The sequence below is a fragment of the Opisthocomus hoazin genome, chromosome 27 (genome assembly GCF_030867145.1).
Source record: "Opisthocomus hoazin isolate bOpiHoa1 chromosome 27, bOpiHoa1.hap1, whole genome shotgun sequence".
NCBI classification, from domain to species: domain Eukaryota; kingdom Metazoa; phylum Chordata; class Aves; order Opisthocomiformes; family Opisthocomidae; genus Opisthocomus; species Opisthocomus hoazin.
Genome location: NC_134440.1, coordinates 3,720,869 through 3,741,482, shown reverse-complemented (window position 1 = coordinate 3,741,482; position 20,614 = coordinate 3,720,869). Strand labels below are relative to the sequence as shown.

General features: G+C 60.2%; 1 protein-coding gene across 6 annotated transcripts in view; it reads left to right on the top strand.

The window, feature by feature from the left end:
• The window catches only part of MAST3 (microtubule associated serine/threonine kinase 3), a 30,797-nt gene extending 10,586 nt beyond the window's left edge, over window positions 1-20,211 (top strand). For 4 of the 6 annotated variants that reach the window (XM_075444153.1, XM_075444154.1, XM_075444150.1 and 1 more), the window contains 26 exons: window positions 6,153-6,241; window positions 6,510-6,582; window positions 6,757-6,777; window positions 7,864-7,942; window positions 8,584-8,741; window positions 10,186-10,261; window positions 10,646-10,855; window positions 10,937-11,038; window positions 11,578-11,710; window positions 12,214-12,281; window positions 12,660-12,745; window positions 12,887-13,095; window positions 13,426-13,564; window positions 13,781-13,913; window positions 14,023-14,188; window positions 14,476-14,577; window positions 14,818-14,940; window positions 15,363-15,472; window positions 15,606-15,751; window positions 15,944-16,176; window positions 16,282-16,482; window positions 16,566-16,792; window positions 16,914-17,036; window positions 17,137-17,273; window positions 17,468-17,649; window positions 17,759-20,211. In XM_075444153.1, coding sequence (XP_075300268.1) covers window positions 6,153-6,241; window positions 6,510-6,582; window positions 6,757-6,777; window positions 7,864-7,942; window positions 8,584-8,741; window positions 10,186-10,261; window positions 10,646-10,855; window positions 10,937-11,038; window positions 11,578-11,710; window positions 12,214-12,281; window positions 12,660-12,745; window positions 12,887-13,095; window positions 13,426-13,564; window positions 13,781-13,913; window positions 14,023-14,188; window positions 14,476-14,577; window positions 14,818-14,940; window positions 15,363-15,472; window positions 15,606-15,751; window positions 15,944-16,176; window positions 16,282-16,482; window positions 16,566-16,792; window positions 16,914-17,036; window positions 17,137-17,273; window positions 17,468-17,649; window positions 17,759-18,783 — 4,351 coding nt within the window. In that variant the 3' untranslated portion in view covers window positions 18,784-20,211. Of the gene's footprint in view, window positions 1-5,631; window positions 6,079-6,152; window positions 6,242-6,509; window positions 6,583-6,756; window positions 6,778-7,863; window positions 7,943-8,583; window positions 8,742-10,185; window positions 10,262-10,645; window positions 10,856-10,936; window positions 11,039-11,577; window positions 11,711-12,213; window positions 12,282-12,659; window positions 12,746-12,886; window positions 13,096-13,425; window positions 13,565-13,780; window positions 13,914-14,022; window positions 14,189-14,475; window positions 14,578-14,817; window positions 14,941-15,362; window positions 15,473-15,605; window positions 15,752-15,943; window positions 16,177-16,281; window positions 16,483-16,565; window positions 16,793-16,913; window positions 17,037-17,136; window positions 17,274-17,467; window positions 17,650-17,758 lie in introns of those variants that run through there. The other 2 variants (XM_075444151.1, XM_075444155.1) reach the window with 2 other exon arrangements.
• The last annotated feature ends 403 nt before the right edge of the window (window positions 20,212-20,614 follow it).

Genomic DNA, 20,614 nt, shown 5'->3' with positions numbered 1-20,614 from the left:
TGCACTGGGGAGTGCACTGGGGTGCTTGGGTTGGGGGGACCACACTGTGCATGGGAGGTGGGCACCGGAGCATGTGGCTTGGGGGGGGTCTGTGCAGCGGGGTATGTGGTTTGGGTGGGGGTCTTTGCAGTGGGGGGGCACGCTGGGGTGCATGGTTTGGGGGTTCTGTGCACCAGGGTGGTGCACACCGAGGTGTGTGGTTTGGGGGGGGCTGTGCACCGTGGGTGCGTCTTTCTGGGGGGTGCTGTGCGCTGAGGGGGCATCCTCAGAGGCCCCAGGGTGCCGCGGTGGGGTGGGCTGTGCACCAGGGGGGGGTGCGGTGGATGGGAGCCTGGTGCCGTGGGGGGGTGCAGAGTTTAGGGTCTCGGGGTGCTAGGGGATGCCTGTTTTGGGGTGCTGGGGGGGCTGTGCGTGGGTTGGGGCTCTTTGCAGCAGGGTGCATGTCAGGGAGGGGGGGGTCTTGCATGCACAAGGGGGGAAATACCCCTATGAGCCCCTGCGCCGAGACGGGCACCGTGCTGATGGGACGTGTCCCATGCGGTGACATGTCCTGAGCCAGGCTGAGGGTCCCCAGGGTGCCCGGGGAGGGGGTGGAAAGGGACCAGTCCCTTGCAGCCAGCCATGAGCAGGGCTTGGGGGGGGGGGCAAGGGACTCAGACACCCTTCGGCAGCGGGGCTGGGGCAGTGTCGGGGGGTGCTAAAGGGGCTACCCCAGCTCTCCAGCTGGCTTGGCCCGGGCGGGTGGGTGGGACAAGGAGGGGGATGGGCAGCGCTGCGGGCCCTGGGAGAGGTGCAGTGACCCCCGCTGAGCCCCTCGGGTGCGGGCAGCACCTCCATCCAGCAGATTTGGGGTGCTGTAGCCAGCCCAGGCATAAAACCTTGCTGTGGCTTGATGCGAAAAGACAGCGCGGAGGCAGGGGGGAGAGGTTCCCATTTTAATATTACCGTGGGCTGGCACGAAGCGACGCGGTCGCTCAGCAAATGAATCCATCCAGCACCCAGCCCAGCCCCGGGAAGGCGCGTGCTGCGCCCGAGCTGCGGGAATGGTGGCTGCCGGTGCGCGAGAATGGGCGAACCATTAATAAATAAATAAAAAAAAGCCGTTGGATGGGGTTTTCCAAGCCGGGGGGGGCCCTGGGAGGGATGTGTAATTGGAGCGATGATCTAGGCAGTCATCTGTCTCCAGCTGAGCAGGAGGAGGCCGTAATTCTCATGAAGGGCAGAGGATTTGCTCTTCTTTCATCAGCATTCCTAGAATCCACGGCAAGAACCCGGTCTGGCCTATTTTACAGCGGGCAGGAAGCAGATGATGTTATTTAGTGGGATTAAGAGGTCTGAGGGATCCTAATTTCCCGCGGGGGGGATGCCGAGATGGCCGGCGCGGGGCAGGACGGCCGGCGGTTCGGTGGCTGACGGGGCTCTTCTCCGCGGATGCTGCCCGTGGCCGTTCACGCCTCGCGCGCCGCAGGAGAGCGTGCCAGCAGACGCTACAGGTACCATTTCCTACCCCACAGCGGGAAACTGCGGCGCGGGGACGCGTCCCAGGGAGCAGGGTCGTTTCTTCAGGCTGTTTTTTTGGAGTACTCTGTCCGGTTCTGGGCTCCCCAGTTCCAGAAAGATGAGGAGCTACTGGAGAGAGTCCAGCGGAGGGCTGCGAGGATGAGGAGGGGACTGGAGCATCTCTCCTACGAGGAGAGGCTGAGGGAGCTGGGCTTGTTCAGCCTGGAGAAGAGAAGGCTGAGAGGGGACCTTAGAAATGCCTCTAAATATCTGCAGGGTGGGGGTCAGGAGGACGGGGCCAGACTCTGTTCAGTGGTGCCCAGCGACAGGACAAGGGGCAACGGGCACAAACTGAAGCAGAGGAAGCTCCAGCTGAACCCGAGGAAGAACTTCTTCCCTCTGAGGGTGCCGGAGCCCTGGCCCAGGCTGCCCAGGGAGGCTGTGGAGTCTCCTTCTCTGGAGATATTCCAGCCCCGCCTGGACAAGGTCCTCTACATCCTACTGTGGGTGACCCTGCTTGGGCAGGGGGTTGGGCTGGGTGACCCACAGAGGTCCCTTCCAACCCCGACCATTCTGTGATTCTCGCAGCACAAAGAAATAAGCCTCAATATGACTTCGTCCCTCGCGATTCCCTGCGAGGATTTGGGATTTTGCCCTTGGGAGATGCCTGGCGCGTTGCTTAGCGCTCCGGGGCGGGTGAAGAAGAGCGTCTGCAGCACCAGGCTTTTGGCTGGGGTGGGAAGAGGGGCCAGGATGGCTCTGCGGAGCGATGTTGGGTGCCTGGTGGGGTTGTGCAGAGGTGGTGGGGTTGTGCCTGGCCCGTGCCGGGTAGCGTGGTGCATTTTACCATCCAGACCCCCGTCCCTGCCTCCCCCGTCCCAGCCTCCATCCCCGGAGGCAGCCGAATTCGGCGCCGTCGGAAGTCGCGGAGGAGAAACGGAGAAACTTGGGACACAGCTGTTTGGTTCAAGCAGGTTTTGACGTTAAACACAGACTTATCCTGGTGGAAAGTGAGTTTTCCAGGACATGGTGATCCGTGGTGCTTCCCCACATCTCCCGGCACGTGAGCGCTGTGCGCCCGTTTTGGGGGTGCGGAGGAAAAACGTCCGCAGCCCCGTGAAGAAGGGAGCCGGGAGTGCCCAGCGCCAGGCTGACGTCTGATGGACGAGGCTTTACCCTCCTGGGAGGTTTGGAGGGTCGGGTGCTGCGGGAGAGGAGCGGGATGCTGCAGCCCCTCGGTAGCCGGCGCATCGCGGGCGTTTCCCGGTGATGGTCCTGCCTGCGGCTGGGCGATTCACCGCGACCCGGGGTATTGCACGGTGCTGACTCCTTGCCCCCCAACGCTGCTCGCCCGATGCTGGCAGAGCCGTTTGCCAGTTAGAGCCGTCGGGGTCGTGCGGCGTGGTCAGATCCTGCCCCACAGAAGCAGCCTGTAGGCAGCTTCGTCCGCCTCTGCTCTGCCCTGGTGAGGCCCCATCTGCAGCGCTGTGTCCAGTTCTGGGCTCCCCAGTTCAAGAAAGGTGAGGAGCTACTGGAGAGAGTCCAGCGCAGGGTTACGAGGATGAGGAGGGGACGGGAGCATCTGTCCTACGAGGAGAGGCTGAGGGAGCTGGGCTTGTTCAGCCTGGAGAAGAGAAGGCTGAGAGGGGACCTTAGAAATGCCTCTAAATATCTGCAGGGTGGGGGTCAGGAGGACGGGGCCAGACTCTGTTCAGGGGTGCCCAGCGACAGGACAAGGGGCACCGGGCACAAACTGAAGCAGAGGAAGCTCCAGCTGAACCCGAGGAAGAACTTCTTCCCTCTGAGGGTGACGGAGCCCTGGCCCAGGCTGCCCAGGGAGGCTGTGGAGTCTCCTTCTCTGGAGATATTCCAGCCCCGCCTGGCCGCGGTGCTGTGCAGCCTGCTCTGGGTGACCCTGCTTGGGCAGGGGGTTGGGCTGGGTGACCCACAGAGGGCCCTGCCAACCCAGACCATTCTGGGATTCTGCCTGCTCGTGCCTGCAGACATCCCAGCCGTGCCGTGCCGAGGCCGGGTGCGGGTGCCAGGTGCTGGTTCCCCCTCGCCGGCAGCCTCGGCACGGGTGACACATTATTTTGCTCCAGGCTTCGGGGCCACACTGCCTGTCACACACTTTCCACGTCCTTCGAAGTAAGTACTGGACGGCAGCGCCGAGGCAGCCCCCGCAGCGCGGGAGATGCCGATAGCGATTTTCCACTCCATTTTTGGTACCGAACGCGCGAGCAGGTGATGGAGGCAGAGAGGGCAGCAGCCCTTGCTCCTGCCGTCGGGGCTCAGCAGCTCGTCCCTGCCCCAGGCTCACGTCTCGCCCGAGGTTTCCGTGCCGTGAGGGATGAGAACCAGCTGCAGAGGATGCGTCAGGCGAAGGGGGGTTAAAGTGGCGCAAGATGGTTGCGGAGCCGAGGGTGGAGCGCGCGGAAACAGGAAACGTCGGCCTCCCTCTGTGTCACCATTACTGGAACTCGCTTCGTTAAAGGTTTGTTTTCGCTTCCAACGTGAAACCTCCCGAGCGGGGAGCGAGCCCCTCGTCCCCGCGGATGCACCCGCACCCGGCAAGACCGAGCTGCACGTGCACCCTGGTCCGAACGGCGAAGCTGGCTGCTCTCTGCAGCCCTCCTGGCTAATTCACCTCTGCTCGCGCCGCGTCGGGGGCAGAGCAGCTTTGCTTGCGGTGCCTCAGTTTCCCATCCGGCACGCAGAGCTGCCAGCGGCAGGAGGCTGTGGTTCGCCCGTGCTCCGGGCGTGGGTGCTGGGCTGTGAGTTTGCAGCTGTGGGTGCTGCAGTCGGTGTTCGAGGTGGTGTTTAAGCAAGAAAAGCAAATGGAGGGGCCAGGCGGGGGCGGGAAGGGGTGAATGGCGGGGGGGGGGGAAGGGTTTCTGCCTCCCCCCTTGCGTCACGGCTCAGCTCCGGTGCTGAGCAGGAGGCTCCGAGCCCTCCAAAGCTGTTGCAGCTCCGGGTGAGCTCGAGGCGATCGGGGGGTGCATGTCCCAGGGGGGCACCCCGGGACCCCGCAGCCTGGGCGCAGGGAGGGTGCAGCCGGCAGGAGGGGCTCTGGGGGTCCCCAAGCAGCCTCCCCGGCCACGGGCTTGGCCAAGAGGTTCAGTCTCGAGCAGAAGAGTTGGGGTTCCTGGTTTTAGGGTGGGAGCAGGGGGGGCCCCCGGGGAGGGGAGATGCAAGGAGATGCCGGGCGTCACGTGTGGAGCTCTGACCACGCATGTCGAGCTCTGACCACGCGTGTGCAGCTCTGACCACGCATGTTGAGCTCTGACCACGCGTGTGCAGCTCTGACCACGCGTCGCCGGCGTTGGCCGTGCGTCGGGGCCGTGTACATCCGTCCGGAGGGATGATGGGTTGCAAAACACTTTGCGCCCTGGATGCCACATCTGCCGTTCGCTTCTGGGTTTGGGATCCAGGGGGAATCCCTTTGCCCCGGGTTCATCCTCTGGATTTTGCGGGTGTATCTGGCCGTGGCGTGATGTTAAGTGATGTCCTTTAATTAGTGGCGTCCGTGCAGGTTTCTGTTCCCAACCTGGTGAGGAAATTCAGCGTTGCCTTTGCAGAATTTGCAACCCGAGGAGGGGGAAGGTTGTCCTCGTGCTTGCACGCCGGCTAGCACCAGCTTCTGCTGCATGCTGTGGATAGCTGCAGTTCCCTCTCGGCAGAGGGAAAGAGAACTTAAAGGAGCCCATCGTATTTCCAGTGGGGTGGAGATGGGCTGTGTACGATGGGAGCGGGGCTGCAGCATCTCTGCGGGCTGGTGGGCTGTTCAAGGCAAGGCAGCCTTGGGCTCGGGGCTTGGAGAAGGGCTGAAAGGAAAGGAAAAAGGAAATTCCCACAAGGATGGAAATCTTGTGAGCTGGGGGAGTGGGAATGGAGACGGTGGTACAGAGACGGTGATACGGAGACGGTGATACGGAGACCCGGCGCTTGCAGACGTGGCCTTTCAGTTGTTTCGGAGGAGCTCTGGGGATGCCAGGACATGGTACCGGGATGGGAGTTTTGGGGTGTTTGTGGGGGTGTCGAGGTGCCGGCGCTGTCAGCATGGACTCACTCATGGTGCTGCTTTTCCCCCGGCACCGGCACACGTGGCTTCCTCCTGCTGCCTGCCGGAGCGTGGCCGAGCCGGACCTCTGCCGGGACATCGCAAGTGCCCGGGGACACCGCGCAGTCTGAGGGGGTCGGGGACCCGCTGTCCTCCCCGCTGTGACACGGGAACCACCATATGAAAGGAGGTTTATAGGAACTGGGGGTATTTTCCAGGCGATGGAGCGGGTCGGGTTGTGGCCTCTTGGCATTCCCATCGCTTCCTCCTTTTACATCCCTTTTTCTATTCCTGCCCTCGGCACTTTGCCCGGGGGGCTGCCTGCCTCTGCCGTCCCCACCACACCAAAACCAGAAGTGGGACCTCAGCGAGACGGTTTGTCGTTAAAAATAACCTCGTCGGCCCATCTCTGGCAGTGCTGAACCGGGGATGGATCTTCTGTGCGGTGGAAGTTCCGTAATCGATGGGGTGACAGCAGCCGTGTCCCCTGGCACAGGCCATCGTGTACAAGTGGACCCGTACGTGCCCGAGCCCGTCCAACCCTGCCCGTCCTTTGCTTCCCCAAATCAATTCCTCCTTTTTCTTCCCCTAGTTGCCGAAGCAGCAATAGGAAGAGCTTAGTGGTGGGCACCCCCTCTCCGACCCTCTCGCGGCCTCTCTCCCCCCTCTCCGTGCCGACAGGTAAGGGCTGTGCCAGGGGATGGGTTGAGCATCTCCCAGAAGCACCCGAGTATTTTGGAGGGTAACCCTTCTGCTTCTGCAGCACCTCGTTAGCAGCAGCGGGCTGGCTCCTGGCCGCGGGTGCCTTTTCCGGGAGGGAATAGCTTGGGGAGGGATTTACTCCCTCTTTCCCCTGAAGGAGCTGCCCGCAGCACCCCGGGTGTCACGCCGGTGTGGGTTTTGGGGTGACTTTCCCCCTTTGGGGTGACTTTCCCCCTTTCTCCCGCAGCCGGGAGCAGCCCCTTGGACAGCCCACGCAACTTCTCCGCCAGCACCTCCATCAACTTCCCCTTCACCCGCAGGTGAGCTCCCGGCCCCCCTCCCCAACCATTAATATTCGCTAATAATTAGAACCCACCAACTGGGACTGTTCTGTTGATCTCAAGTGATCTGTTTTGATTTTTTTTTTCTTGTTTTTTCTCCCTGATTTTCAATCTGGTGTCGTTCGCTCTGCCACAACCGGTGCCTCCCGCCAGCCATGCTCCTCGGACTGACAGGCGAGTACCGGGGTCGGGCTGGGGCTGCCTTCGGGGGAGATGTCTGCGCCGCGTTGGCACGGCCCTTCTTCGTGTGCATCCCCAGGCGGGAGATTTGTCTCTGGGAAAAGGCTCCCTGCAGTGCCGGGAGCAGAAATATCCCTGTTCCCATCACACCGTCCCTGGCCATGAGCTCGACCTCAGCTCGGACCCGCTCCGAGCGCTCCCAATGGATGCTCAGCAGATATCCGGGGATGGGTGCTCACCCAGGTCCCCACGGAGGCAGATGTTGCTGCATCCCCTCCCCACCCTGTGCAGCTCCTGACGCTGACACCAAAATCCTATTTAACTAATTAATTAATTGCACGCATGGGGGCGGACGGCTGATTTTAACCCATCGATCGTCACATGGAAAAAAGCTGGAGGCTAACGGATGGTTTGCACACTTGTAACGGAGCAAAAAGCCAGACCAAGAGTTTGCGAGCCTGCCGGCGGCGAGGACAAATGGCGGTGCCGGTGTCGGATCCGGCACCCTGCCAGCTCCTGCCGTCCTTGGCCCCGCACGGGAAACGGCGCCGGGGGGTGAAGGGCCCCATCTTGACCTGGACGCTGCCCCGTCCATTAGAAAGATCTCCAAGAGGAAGCATTCGCCTGCGTACGAGCGTCTGCCTTCCTGTTTACACCGGGCTCTGCTCCGCGGCGCCTGTCGTCTCTGGACGAGCCGAGAGGAATCCCCGTTTCTCACAGAGCGAACTCCCAGAAGGCTGAATTTTCCTCTAATTAAAAATCAGATTCTCGCAGGGTTTTGGGGTTTTTTTCACATGAAACAGATTCGTCACCCAGCCAAGCCCCAGTGCTGTCCCTCTGCGGGGACCCTGCTTGCTGTCACTGTCCCCTGCACGCCGGGGTTGCAGAACAGCCCCTCTCACCTACAAACCCCCTCTTATTTCACTCATTTTCAGTCCATTCTGAAAAGAGGATTCAGGGATTTATTACTCAAGCCAAACCTGCGTCCTCTTCCCCATCCTTATCGCTCTGACGTTATTTATTTGCATTTAGATGTGGGGTTTTTTTCCCTGTATGTGATCAGCACGTTTGCACTTGCAGGGCTGATGGCAGAAGGTGGTCACTGGCTTCGCTACCCTCCTCTGGCTATGGGACCAACACCCCCAGCTCCACTGTCTCGGTAACGTTTGCTTTCTTATGGCAGCAGGCGAGAAGAACCCAAACCCCTTGATTTTTGGCGAAATGCCTCCCGAGCCCCGCGGCATCGCTTCCTAAGCAGCCTGTTCATACAGGACCGTGTGCTTTGGCTGTGTTGTACTTTTCAAATGTGCTTTTAAGAAAGCCACAGAGCCTGGCGAGTGGCTGACAGCATCCCTGGGGTTTAAGCATCGCGTCCCTGGGGGTCACGGTGTCCCGTCCCTGGGGGTCACGGTGTCCCGTCCCTGGGGGTCACGGCGTCCCGTCCCTGGGGGTTACGGCATCCCTGCATGTCACGGGTTGAGCATGCATGGGGCACATCCTGACCATGCAGGGGAACGGCCGGGCAGGAGCCGCCCAGAATGGTGTGGGTACAAGGGATGGGGGGGTCAGTGGAGCTGGGGTGAGTGGGAGAGCAGGAGGTTTGGGGTGGGAGTGGGCGGCGCAGACCTCCCCGGGTTACCCGTATTTCACATTACCGAGCGCAGAGCGTGCTGCGTCAGCGTTTCCAGTCTCCTAAGAGGCTCCGAGGAATATTTTCCTCATGGGCTTCCTGGTTTCTGCCCCGCTGCCAGGAAGCACGGCTGCATCTCCTGATCCCCCCATGTCTGTCCTTCTTTCCAGTCGTCTTCGTCCTCCCAGGAGCGCCTGCACCAGCTGCCGTACCAGCCCACTCCCGACGAGCTGCACTTCCTTTCTAAGCATTTCCGCAGTACGGAGAGCGTCACGGACGAGGAAGGCCGGCACTCGCCCTGCCTGCGCCCACGATCCAGGAGCCTCAGGTACGGCACCCACCATGGGGAGCACCCACAGCGCTGCCGGGACAACGCACCGGGTGCATCCAGCGCATCCTCTGCCCTCCCGTGAGCTGTTCCTGGGATGTCCTGGTCCTGCTAAGCTTGTCCCAAGGTGTTGACCCCTGTATGTGTTTTCCGCTTTCTGGGGAGTGGAGAAGCTATGGCTTGAGGTGGGAGATGCCCCATCCCTGGAAATACTCAAGGTCAGGTTGGATGGGGCTCTGAGTGACCTAATCTGGTTGAAGATGTCCCTGCTCACTGCAGGAGGGTTGGACCAGATGATCTTTCAAGGTCCCTTCGAACCCAAATCTATGAGTCTATGATCTGAAGATCTGTGATTTTAGGCGTTGGAGTCTGGTTCTCAGCATCTTCTCGGCTGTTGGGATGTGGCGTTGCTCTCCTGGCAGCAGATGACACCTGAGAGCGAGGTTTCCTGGGGCTGAAGCTGGAGAAAGTGGGATTTGTTCCAACACAGTTTGTTTGCAGCTTCTTGCTCAATTATCTCAAAGGTTTCAGTGGAGAGAAGGGGGCCGCCGAGCAGAGGTGGCCAACCAAGTGGTGTTTGTCCCTACAGGGCATGGCTGGGAGGCCACCGGCCTGACCTGCCATTTAAAGGTTAAAAGTCTCATTTCTTATGCCTTCTACAGGGGATGTTTCAGTTAAATCCTCTTTTCCCAATGAAAAAGTCCCAACCGTCTCTGCACCGGAGGCAGAGGCGTAGCTCTGCATGTTGCCAGCTGAAATTTCATTAAATTCAGATTAATTATCTGAAAGGGTTTTGTAGGTGGCGAGATGTTCACCAAGGAGATGCCAGCCCTGCGGTCGGCACGGCAAAGGCTGAGCTGGGGCTGGCAGCGAGCGGCTCGGGTCTGGTTTCAGTCGCCACATTTATTATATATAGCGGTTAATGAGTGGCTGGCCGCTCCTGCGACTCGCTTTGCATAACGGGATCACCAGGCAGGGCCCTGAGAGAGGCACTGTTGGGTGAGGGTAAGAGAGAAGCCCTGTTAATGAAGGTCCCTGCGTTCACCACGGGCTTTGGTTTTGCTGGTGAGCCGCAAAAAGGGCGACGATGGTGAGAAATTGTGGGATCCAGAGGAAGGAAAGCGTGAACTCGCTCTTCAAAGCCAATGACTGATGCACCAGCCTCTCGGCTCTGAATTTTCAAGTATCTTGAGTTTGGAGACCTGGGTCTGCGGGACGTTAAGCTTTCCTGGACCAGGTCCCAGGGATCTCCAGATCCATGCATGGTGGGAAGGATGCTGCTGGAAGTGCTGGCCCAAGGCTGACGACTCCACTCAGATGAGCTTTAGTCACTTGGGATCGGGAGTTAGGAGGAGGGAACAAATTGCTCTCACGAGGTAGTAGCTGTTTGCGTAGATGTAAATGACTCGGACCTCGTAGCGCAACTGGCTTCCTCCCTCCACAGCCCTGGACGGACGAGTGGAACGTTTGATAACGAGGTTGTGATGATGAACCATGTCTACAAGGAGCGGTTCCCCAAGGTAACTGCCAGGACTGGGGAGGGCGAGCACGTTAGTGCCTCCACGGCACCCTGACAACACCATCTCCAGAACAACCTGTTCTCTGTGCTGGAATATAGAATCCATGGGTAGATACCAGGGGGTGTTGAGGACACTGAAGACATGGTGATGAACTGGGGAGGCAGGGACCTGCGAGTCTGCCTCATCACACATGCAGGCAGAGGTCTCTGGAGACCTTGGTGGAGTTTTCCCAGTTTGCTGGAAGCTGGGTCCCAGTTGGGGCCATGACGTGCATGTGGATATTGGAGCTGCTGGAGATGGTAGCATGAGATCCTGGCTGGGCAAACCCAACGTGTGGTATAGGGGCACGTGTTCTTGGGCATCACCATCCGTTCTGCCTTGCAGGCCACAGCCCAAATGGAAGAGCGTCTGCAGGACACCATCACAAACTTCTCTCCAAGCAGCACTCTGCCTCTGGCAGATGGGGTGCTGGGCTTCATCCACCACCAAATCATCGAGCTGGCGCGTGACTGCTTGGCAAAGTCCCAGGGCGCTCTTATCACCTCCCGCTACTTCATGGAGCTGCAGGAAAAACTTGAGAAGATGCTCCGAGATGTGAGTACAGCACAGTTCCCTGCCCGATGTCATCTCCTGAGGCCACTGGTAGATGCCTGGCTTCTGTCTGCTCTCCGGCAGGCTCAGGAGCGTTCGGAGAGCGAGGAGGTGAAGTTCATCGACCAGCTGGTGAGGAAGCTGCTGATCATCATCTCCCGTCCTGCTCGCCTTCTGGAGTGTCTGGTGAGACATAGCAGCTCCTGATCTGCCTTGTCTTTCATGGGCTTTGCCTCCTCTCTGGGCGGGCGCAGACCATGAAAGACAAGACATCTTCTCATCACCTTGCCTGGTCCACCATGGGAACCGCTGCTCCCACCATCCTGGCAAGGCTGTAGCAAGGAGCTAAGACCATTCCTAGCATTAAAGCCATTTCGCAGAGGGGAGAAGCTGTTTTTTCCTAGTGGAGCAGGGAGATGCGAACTTCTTGGCAAGCTTTCTCATCCATTTTCAGGGGTTTTTTTCAGCTGTTGCGCTGAATTTCTGAAGCGCTCGCCTTTGTGCTGTGGTTCCTGCAGCTGGAAGAAGGAGATCATGGGGCTTTATTTTTTTCCATCAACACTTTACGTTGGGAACGGTGGTGGAAACAGGAGCAGAGCATTTAGCTTTCTCCTCTAAGCATCCAGAGCCTGTCCCCAATTACAGATGTCACCTGCAAAGCTTGGAGGAAAGGCTTAAGTTTGCAAAGTCTTGCTCCTTAACTGTTCTTGGTTTTCCCCATCCAGGAGTTTGACCCGGAGGAGTTTTACCATCTTCTGGAAGCTGCAGAGGGACATGCCAAAGTTGGCCAGGGAGTAAAGACCGATATTCCCCGATACATCATCAGCCAACTGGGGCTCGTCAAGGACCCACTGGAGGGTAGGGAAGCGCTTGGGTTGGTGGCCCTGAGATTTGCAGCGGGGTGTGGACTCCCAGTTTGGCCACTGGCAAGCATGAATGAGCGCTGGGAGGTGGCAGGGAGACCGGCAGGGCTGAGCTGATGTCATGGGGTGGGTCACAGCAGGACCAGGACAATGTCCAAGTCTCCTGGCCAGCCCCACATCCCTCGTAATTGCTCCCAACACGCTCAGCAAAGCAGATTAAGCTCAAGAACACTTAATCCGTAGGAAGCCACGGCCTTGGGGGGGGAACCATAATCCCTGAAGAACACAGGAATGACTATGGAAAAAAGAGAATTACGTAAATGTTTAGCCTCATGTTGAACCTCTTAAGGCCGTGACCTGAATTTCTCCATGTGATAGCTCGAGCAAAGCGTGTGGCTACATCTCTGCGGGATCTTCAAGTTTGGAGGCACAGTGGTTGGTGGGAGGTTGTTCTGGTGGGGGTTTGAGCATGAAGAAAACCATCCCTATCTTCTGCAGAAATGGTCCAGCTGGATCACTTCGACAGCGGGAACACCATCACGCCGGAGAACGATGACACCTGTGAGGTGCGTGTCCTGCCTGCTGCCTCCAGCTTTGTCCTGCCTCACCCCACACCAAAGCCCCTTGCAGCAGCCCCTCTGCTGTCTTAGGCTGGGAGATGTTAATTTGGGTTGTCCCCAAGGGTGACTGCTGTATTCAGGTGTAATATCTCACAATCCCTCCAGTGGCTTCTTGAGTGGACAGAGCTCAGAGTGGGCTCTTGATCTGAAGGGCATCTTGGTCTTCTGGTTTGGGGTTTGTGGCTGGAGAGGGCTCAGGGAGGGATGTCTTGTGGCAGCAAGGAGCGCTCAGAGGTGGTACATAATGGTGTTTGGTGAATTCCTACCTGCACTCAGAGGGCTGGCATGCCGGGAAACATTAAAAACCTTCCGTGTCTTCTTCAGAGCCAGCCTTCGGTCACCGCTCCTCGGAGGAAGCCCTGCGAGGGGGACTTTGAGACCATCAAGCTGATCAGTAATGGGGCTTACGGGTGAGTTGGGAAGTTCCTAACACTTCTCTCCATCTGTAAACATCTTCAGAGTCTTCCATGTCCAAGCTCCATGGTGCTGTGTGGTCAGTCCTGGTGGCTGGGGGACGTGTTTTGAGGTCCAGCCATTTCGCTCTCTCCTAGGGCCGTGTACCTGGTGAGGCACAGGGAGACGCGGCAGCGCTTTGCCTTGAAGAAAATCAACAAGCAGAACCTCATCCTGAGGAACCAGATCCAGCAGGTGTTTGTGGAGAGGGACATCCTCACCTTTGCGGAGAACCCCTTTGTGGTCAGCATGTTCTGCTCCTTCGAGACAAAGCGACACCTCTGCATGGTGATGGAGTACGTGGAAGGTAAGAACGGGATTCAGGGCTGGAAGGACGGGACAATATCAATGTTTGAGCACTGAGGGCACCACCCAGACATTTCCTGCCCTGCTTTGCTCCAGGGAGTGGAGGGAAGCATAAGGAGACGCTCTGGTGACTCTCACCTTGAGGAAGGTGGTAGCCATGCTCACCTAGGAAAGCGTTTGTGCCCCGTGCCCAGGGATCAACACTGCTCCGAGGACGGATGGGAGGGTCTGGCTGGGAGCCTGCTCAGCAGGAGAAGCAGCGGAGCCCTGCCCAGTGAACTCCCTGCTTTCTCTGAGCCCCCCATGCTCAGGAGAACCCGTGTCCCCACAGGGGGGGATTGTGCCACGTTGCTGAAGAACATGGGCCCGCTGCCTGTCGACATGGCGAAGATGTACTTTGCCGAGACCGTTCTCGCACTGGAGTATCTCCACAACTACGGCATCGTCCACCGGGACCTCAAACCCGACAAGTGAGGATGTGGGTCAGGTCTGAACAAGGATGGCGTTGGGTTTGGGTGGGGACGGGAGAGGGACTGATCCAAGCCAAGAGGGTTAAGGCAGAATGAGGTCTTGGGTTTTGGTGCCCGAAGACCTGGTTCTGTGCTGTTGCATAAGGACCAGAGGTCATGCTCAGGTGTCCCCAGAAGCAAACGGTGTCATCAAGGGGCACCTGTCTTCTCTTTCAGTTTGCTCATCACCTCCATGGGCCACATAAAGCTGACAGACTTTGGGCTGTCAAAGATTGGCTTGATGAACATGACAACGAACCTCTACGAAGGACATATGGAGAAGGACACTCGGGAGTTCATGGACAAGCAGGTACAAGGTCCCGCTCCACTTGGCTGGGCTGCCATCACCGGGGACCAGGATAGCCTCGGGTCCTGTTGCAGAGGTCTTTGCAGAGGTGTCAGCACTGCTTCCCATGCAGGTGTGTGGCACTCCGGAGTACATCGCCCCAGAAGTCATCCTCATACAGGGCTACGGGAAGCCCGTCGACTGGTGGGCCATGGGCATCATCCTCTACGAGTTCCTGGTGGGCTGCGTCCCCTTCTTCGGAGACACCCCCGAGGAGCTCTTTGGACAGGTCATCAGTGGTGAGTTTCGGTGGCAACTTTGCTCCTCGTTTTGCTCCTGCCAGCAGTTGTGGCTCGTCCTTAACACATGGAGAGCTTCATTCCTTCATTTCATACATGGTTGAGTGGCAAGGAGGCTCCTCAAGCTTTGATTTCGCAGTTTGGGGGGATGCTTTCATCTGCTGCAGCTCCTGAGGGACTTTCCTCGTGCCCAGAAGTGACTTCTCCTGCAACCTGGCATTGTCACAGCCCCTGTTGTGTCCAATCTCTTCCAGCCACTCCAAAATCCTTTCCCTTTTTCCTTGCAGATGAAATTATGTGGCCGGAAGGGGACGAGGCTCTTCCCGCAGACGCCCAGGACCTGATCACGCGGTTGCTCAGACAGTGTCCCCTCGAGCGCTTGGGCACCGGTACGCGCGGCACCCCGACTCAGATCAAGCTTACATGGCACCAAAGCGTGTCCTGCCACACTGAGGGTGCTCGGAGGAGGTCCCCTGCTCCGGGTTCACCCCGGGAAGGCAGCGCTGGGCTCCGATCCATCCTGTTTTACACCATTCGCTCTGCATGGAGGCACCGTGCCGTTCGGGGTGGGAACTGGAGCATCCCGGCTGCTGCCCCGTCCCCCTGACATGGGTTTCTCTGCCTGGCAGGCGGTGCGCACGAGGTGAAGCACCATTCCTTCTTCCTCCACCTGGACTGGAACGGGCTGCTGCGGCAGAAGGCCGAGTTCATCCCCCAGCTGGAGTCAGAAGATGACACCAGCTACTTCGACAGTGAGGCCACATCCGTCCCCTTTCCCTCCCTCTGCCAACCCGTTATCCCAGCTGCAGGTCCGATGCTCCCATGGGAGGTCGTAGAATCATTAAGGTTGGAAAAAACCTCCAAGATGATCAAGTCCAACCATCAACCCAACACCACCACGCCTGCTAAACCATGTCCTGAAAATCTCCTGGGTGAAGTCAGTCATTTTAAAACGGAAGTCACAAAACAGATGAAATCTCCTGTTTCCAGGCTCAGTCTTACCCAAACCCTTCCTTTCTCACCCTGAAACTCTCCTGGGGTTGGGGACTGGGCTGTCAGCCACAACGCAGCTCCCCACGGGTGCAGGTCCCACCGGAGCCCCACGGGTGGGCAGGCAGGACACGGTGTGTCACGGCGTGGTGACAGCCCTGCCCGCTCTGCCTCTCGCTTCCAGCTCGCTCCGAGAGGTACCGCCACTTGGATTCGGAGGATGAGGAGACCAACGACGAGGAATCATCCGTGGAGATCGGGCAGTTCTCCTCCTGCTCCCATCGCTTCAGCAAGGTGCTCCAGTCCCTCCTCCGGCATCCGAAATGACGGGCGCTGCGGCCAGCACAGGCGTCGGTGTCATGGCTGATGCTGGAGCACCTGGGTTCCCAAACTTCTGCTCCTTGCTGATGGCTCATCTCCTGCTCAGGTGTACAGCAGCTCCGAATTCCTGGCAGCTCACTCCAACCTCAGCCTGTCATCCTCCGACCGGAGTCACAGCGAGGACAAAGAGGAGCGATGGGACCGGCACTCGGGAGACGAGGACAGGAGCCGGGTGGCAGGCGCAGAGCCCCGGTGCGTGGGGGGATGCAGCGCTGATGTGGGTTTGTGCCGGCACTGGGGGTTTGTGCCGACATCAGAGGTTTGTGCCAGCACCGGGGGTTTGCAGAGGTGTTGGTGGGACGTGCCTGGGGTGCTGCAGCGGCTCGGTGCCATCCCCCTCGCCCATCTTTGGTTGTCACGAGCCCTCCTGCTCTCCCCGCGCAGGCTCCGCTCCTGGACATCCTGCAGCTCGACACCGTACACCTCCCGGCACGAGCGGAGCCACAGCCCTGCCGCGCTGCCCAGCACCTACAGCCTGGACACCATGCCCAAGTTTGCCTTCTCCTCGGAGGATGAAAGCCCTTGCGTTGCGTCCTCCAAGCCGGAGAGACCCAAGTTTGTGCTGGGAGACCCCGAGGCAGGGACCGGTGGCGTGGTGAAGCCGTCGGCGTTATCCGGTGCGTGGACTGCGGGTGTAGGATGCTCCGTGGGCAGCCGGGGTCCCGCATGACGTGGAGTGGCTTCTCCACGTCCCCAAACTCTCCCTCCCCTCCTCTGCGCAGCCGATCTCGTCAGCCTGAACCGCATCCGCCTCCGGAGCAACAGCACCGGCACCAAAAACTCGACTCCCCGGGGCCTGGAGCCGGGCGGCAGCCGTCGGCTGAGCAGCCAGAAGGACGTGGCGGACAGGCAGAGAGCCTCGCCGGGCGGCCGCGTCCCCAAATCCGCCTCCGTCTCAGCCCTGTCCCTCATCATCACGTCGGGTCCGTGTGCCGCGCGGTTCGTCCTGCCGGTTGGCCGTTGCCGTGGGGTTTTCCCGGGCTGAGCCAGCTTCTCCCGCTTGCAGATGACTTCAGTGGCAGCGCCCTGATGAGCCCCATCTCCCCCCACTCCCTCTCATCCAACCCCTCTTCCCGCGACTCCTCCCCAAGCCGAGACTCGTCCCTCGCCATCGCCAGCCTGCGGCCCCCCATCATCATCCACAGCTCGGGCAAGAAGTATGGCTTCACCCTGCGAGCCATCCGCGTCTACATGGGCGACAGCGACGTCTATACCGTCCACCATATGGTCTGGGTGCGTGGCTTGGGCTCTGTGTGGGGAGGAACCGGCACTGCCAGACACGTTCCCCAGCGGGAAGACCCCAGGAGGAAGCTTGGGTTTGTATCCGAATAAAACCTCGTTCTTCCGATTGCAGAGCGTGGAAGAGGGGAGCCCTGCGCAGGAAGCGGGGCTGAGAGCGGGCGATCTCATCACACATGTGAACGGCGAATCGGTGCTGGGTTTAGTTCACCGGGACGTCGTGGAGCTGCTGCTGAAGGTGGGTGAGCGGCACGCGGCGTCACCTCCGCCACCAACCGAGGTGGGAGCCGGTTCAGATCCGGTGCTTGGACTGCAGCAACTCATTTTCTGCCCCTCAGAGTGGCAATAAAGTGGCTCTGCGGACCACCGCCCTGGAGAACACCTCCATTAAAATTGGTCCCGCTCGGAAAAACAGCTCCAAGACGAGGATGGCACGGAGGAGTAAGAAGAGCAGGAAAAGGGACGGCCAGGACAGGTCGGTAGAACCAGGGTGGGATAAAATGGCGTTTGTCCTGGCGTGTGCCGGGGGGGGGGATGCTCTGGCTCTGCCATACCGGGGTGTCCGGTGGGCTCCGGTCCTGCCAGCACTGGTTTGGCAGACTCGGGGCCACTGGCTTGAAGGAGAAGCCAAGGCTCTTCCTTTCCCACCGCCTTTCTCCCCCTCCCCAGGAGAAAAACCCTTTTCAAGAAGATCTCCAAGCAGTCGTCGGTCCTGCACACCAGCCGCAGCTTCTCCTCCGGTCTCCATCACTCGCTGTCCTCCAGCGAGAGCCTCCCGGAGTCCCCCACGCACAGCCTGTCCCCCGGTCCCACCACGCCGTGCCGCAGCCCGGCTCCCGACCTGCCCCCAGGTACCCCAGCCCACGGCGAGGCCGGGGGGGGGATATTTGCTGCGGGCTCGGCGGGGATGCCGTGTGTCCCGCCGTCCCTCGCGGTGACCTGTCTCTCTTTGTGCGGCAGATGCTGTGTCCCCGCAAAGCACCTCTCCCTCCTCCAGCACCCCGACGTCGCCCGCCGGCCACGTGCGCCCCAGCTCCCTGCATGGGCTGGCACCCAAACTGGGTGGGCAACGCTACAAAGTGGGACGTCGCAAATCCACCAGCAGCATCCCCCCCTCGCCCCTCGCCTGCACCCCTTCCTCCGCCCAGCGCCCGCCTTCTCCCCAGCGCTCCCCGTCCCCGCTTCCCGGGTACCCCAAAACGCCCCATTCCTTCCAGGGCAAGACCTTGTCCCCCCCCACCATCGTCCGGCAGAGCTCGAGACCCCGCAGCGCCGACTGCCCCCGCTCCCCCCTCCTCAAACGCGTCCAGTCGGCCGAGAAGATCGTCACCATCCTGGCAGAGAAAAAAACTGGCGGTGGCCGCAAGCTGGGGCTGGAGATGCCTGCGATGGACGGGGAGGCCATCGGGGAGGGCGACGCGCCGGCGTACCCCGGGGAACACGGTTATCACCCCGCCGGCTCCCGGCTTGGGGAGAGACACGACCGGGACCAGGAGATGGTGGTCATGCGGCGCTTGAACCTCTCCGAGCGCCGGGACTCCTTCAAGAAGCAGGAAGCGGTTCAAGAAGTGAGTTTCGACGAGCCGGAGCCAACGCCGGCGACTGAAGACAGCAGCAAGAGCGAAGCCGGGCAGGGCACGGCGCTCCGGTGCGGCACGGAGCCGAAGCCGAAGCCCAGCCCGGTGCCGCAGATCGCGGTGCAGGGCTCCGAGAGCGACGAGCAGGAGCCGGCGGCGGCCGAGTGGGAATGCCAGGGCTCCTATCCCATCGGCGACGCCGCGCAGCCGGACGGCGGCATCTCCTCGCTGTGGTGGGATGGATGCGAGCATCGGGACCGCGGGTCCCGGCAGCAGCGGAACTGCGGGGAGAGAGCAACCAGCCACCGGCACCCGCCACGGGTGCCACCGGCACGGGGCCAGGAGCCGGCGGGTGCTCAGCTCCCGGCACCCCGGGGCAGCGCGTGGAGCGGGGACAAGCACCCCTGAGCCCCACGCCAGCACCCAGGGACGGCTCGCGCTCCCCGTGGCATCCCAACCGCCTCCCCGAAAAACCCCGTCCCGCACGGCCTGTCCATGAGATAAACGTCCCCGCAGCCGTTGGGGACGTCGGCGCTGGCCGGGCTGGCTGCGCCCTGGCCCTTCGCCTCCCCCGAGGGCTTTTTGTACTCCCCGAAAGATGCTCATATTTTTATAGAGACGCGGGAGCTTTTCCGGCGGCGGCGTTTCCCCGGCAGGGCCCCAACCTTTGTGTACAGAAAGGACTGGATGCAAATATTCCTTCATTAATTTATTACTTTTTATAAGCTGAACGGGCAGTGCGGGACCGTCGCAGGGTCCGACCCGGCCCCGGGGGGGTCCCAGGCTTTGCCGTGCGGCTCCCGGCCAGGTGCCACGCTGTTTTCTAACCTTGCAAAAATCCGCTCACTCTTCCCGACTTTTTAACTTCAGTTTTAGCTGGAAACACCCCAAATCTCCTCAGAAACCCCTGTCAGGGGGGTAGTTGTAATATTTAAAATGAAGAAATACCCCAAAGCCCCAGCCACATCCCCAAGCCGGGGTGCACACGAGTGATTTTAGACGCGTGTGATGATCGGATGCGAGGATTAACAGGAATTTTAGGGTTGGTTTTTGCTCTTTACGTTTCTTCTGCCACCACGTCCCGCGGTGTTCGTTGGTCGGTGCGCATGGACAGCCGTAAAAAGCCAATATTTCTCTTTTTTTAAAAAAAAAAACCCAAACGCGAGCGCCTGTGCTGCTGCTTCTTTGTTTGTAATTTGGAAATTTCACTCTCTTTTTTCCCCTTGTTGCTTTTTATGCAACAAACTACGGCTCAACCCAGCATTTTCCCCCCTCTTTCTACTGTTTTCTAGGATATAAATGTTTGCATTGGATAACGCATGTGCTGGCTTTCCCCCCCCGCCGTGGTTTGCCTCCCCGGTGCTTTGAGCACCGTGCCGGTGATGGGGGTGGCACCGTCCCCCATTTTCCGCCCCCGCTGCCGTCGTGCCACGGCCGACGGGCGCGTTCCTGACCCCGAAGCAGCCGGCGTATTTTTTTCGGCTGCGTGTTGGGTTATTTTGTGCGCGTGCGGTTTGTGCCAGGCTCCGCATCCTGCTTCTCCCCCCGTTAAACCGGCGCCGTTAACCCCCCCAGAACGAGCAGTCGGAGCTGCTCGGCGTTTCCTTTGCTGTACTAACGTCTCGGGAAGGCAGCGGGGTTTGGGGGAGACACTGGGCACCCCCTTTCCACCGGCACCCCAGGAAGGGGGGCTCGGCCGTGCACCGGTGGCGTGGATATGGCGGGAAAAGGATTTTTTTTTAATGGAAAATGTCTTAAAAGCCAAGGGGGCCGTGTCTTCCTGCCCAGCTCGGTTGTTACCTTCAGGAAGTTTTCTGTTGTATTAAAATCGTTCCTTCCAGTGAGCCGTGGCGTGGTGTCTGCAGCCGGGGGTGGATTCGGCGCTGCCGGTGCCGGACCGTGGCTGGGCGTGGGGCGATGGCGAGGGGTGAACGGGGCCTGGCTGGGGCTGGTGGGGGCTGGAGGTGCCCCGGCTCAGGCGGGGAGGGCTGGGGGAACACGGCAGGCTTGGTGCAGCTGCAGTGCCCCAGTGCCGATACCCAGTGCAGTCCTGGTACCCAGTGCCATCCCAGTGCAGTGCCCCAGTCCCGGTGCAGTCCCGGAGCAGTGCCCCAGTCCCGGTGCCTGGTGCCGTGTCCCAGTCCCGGTGCAGTGCCCTATGCCTGGTGCCCAGTGCAGTACCCCAGTCCCAGTGCAGTCCCGGAGCAGTGCCCCATGCCCGGTGCCCCAGTCCCGGTGC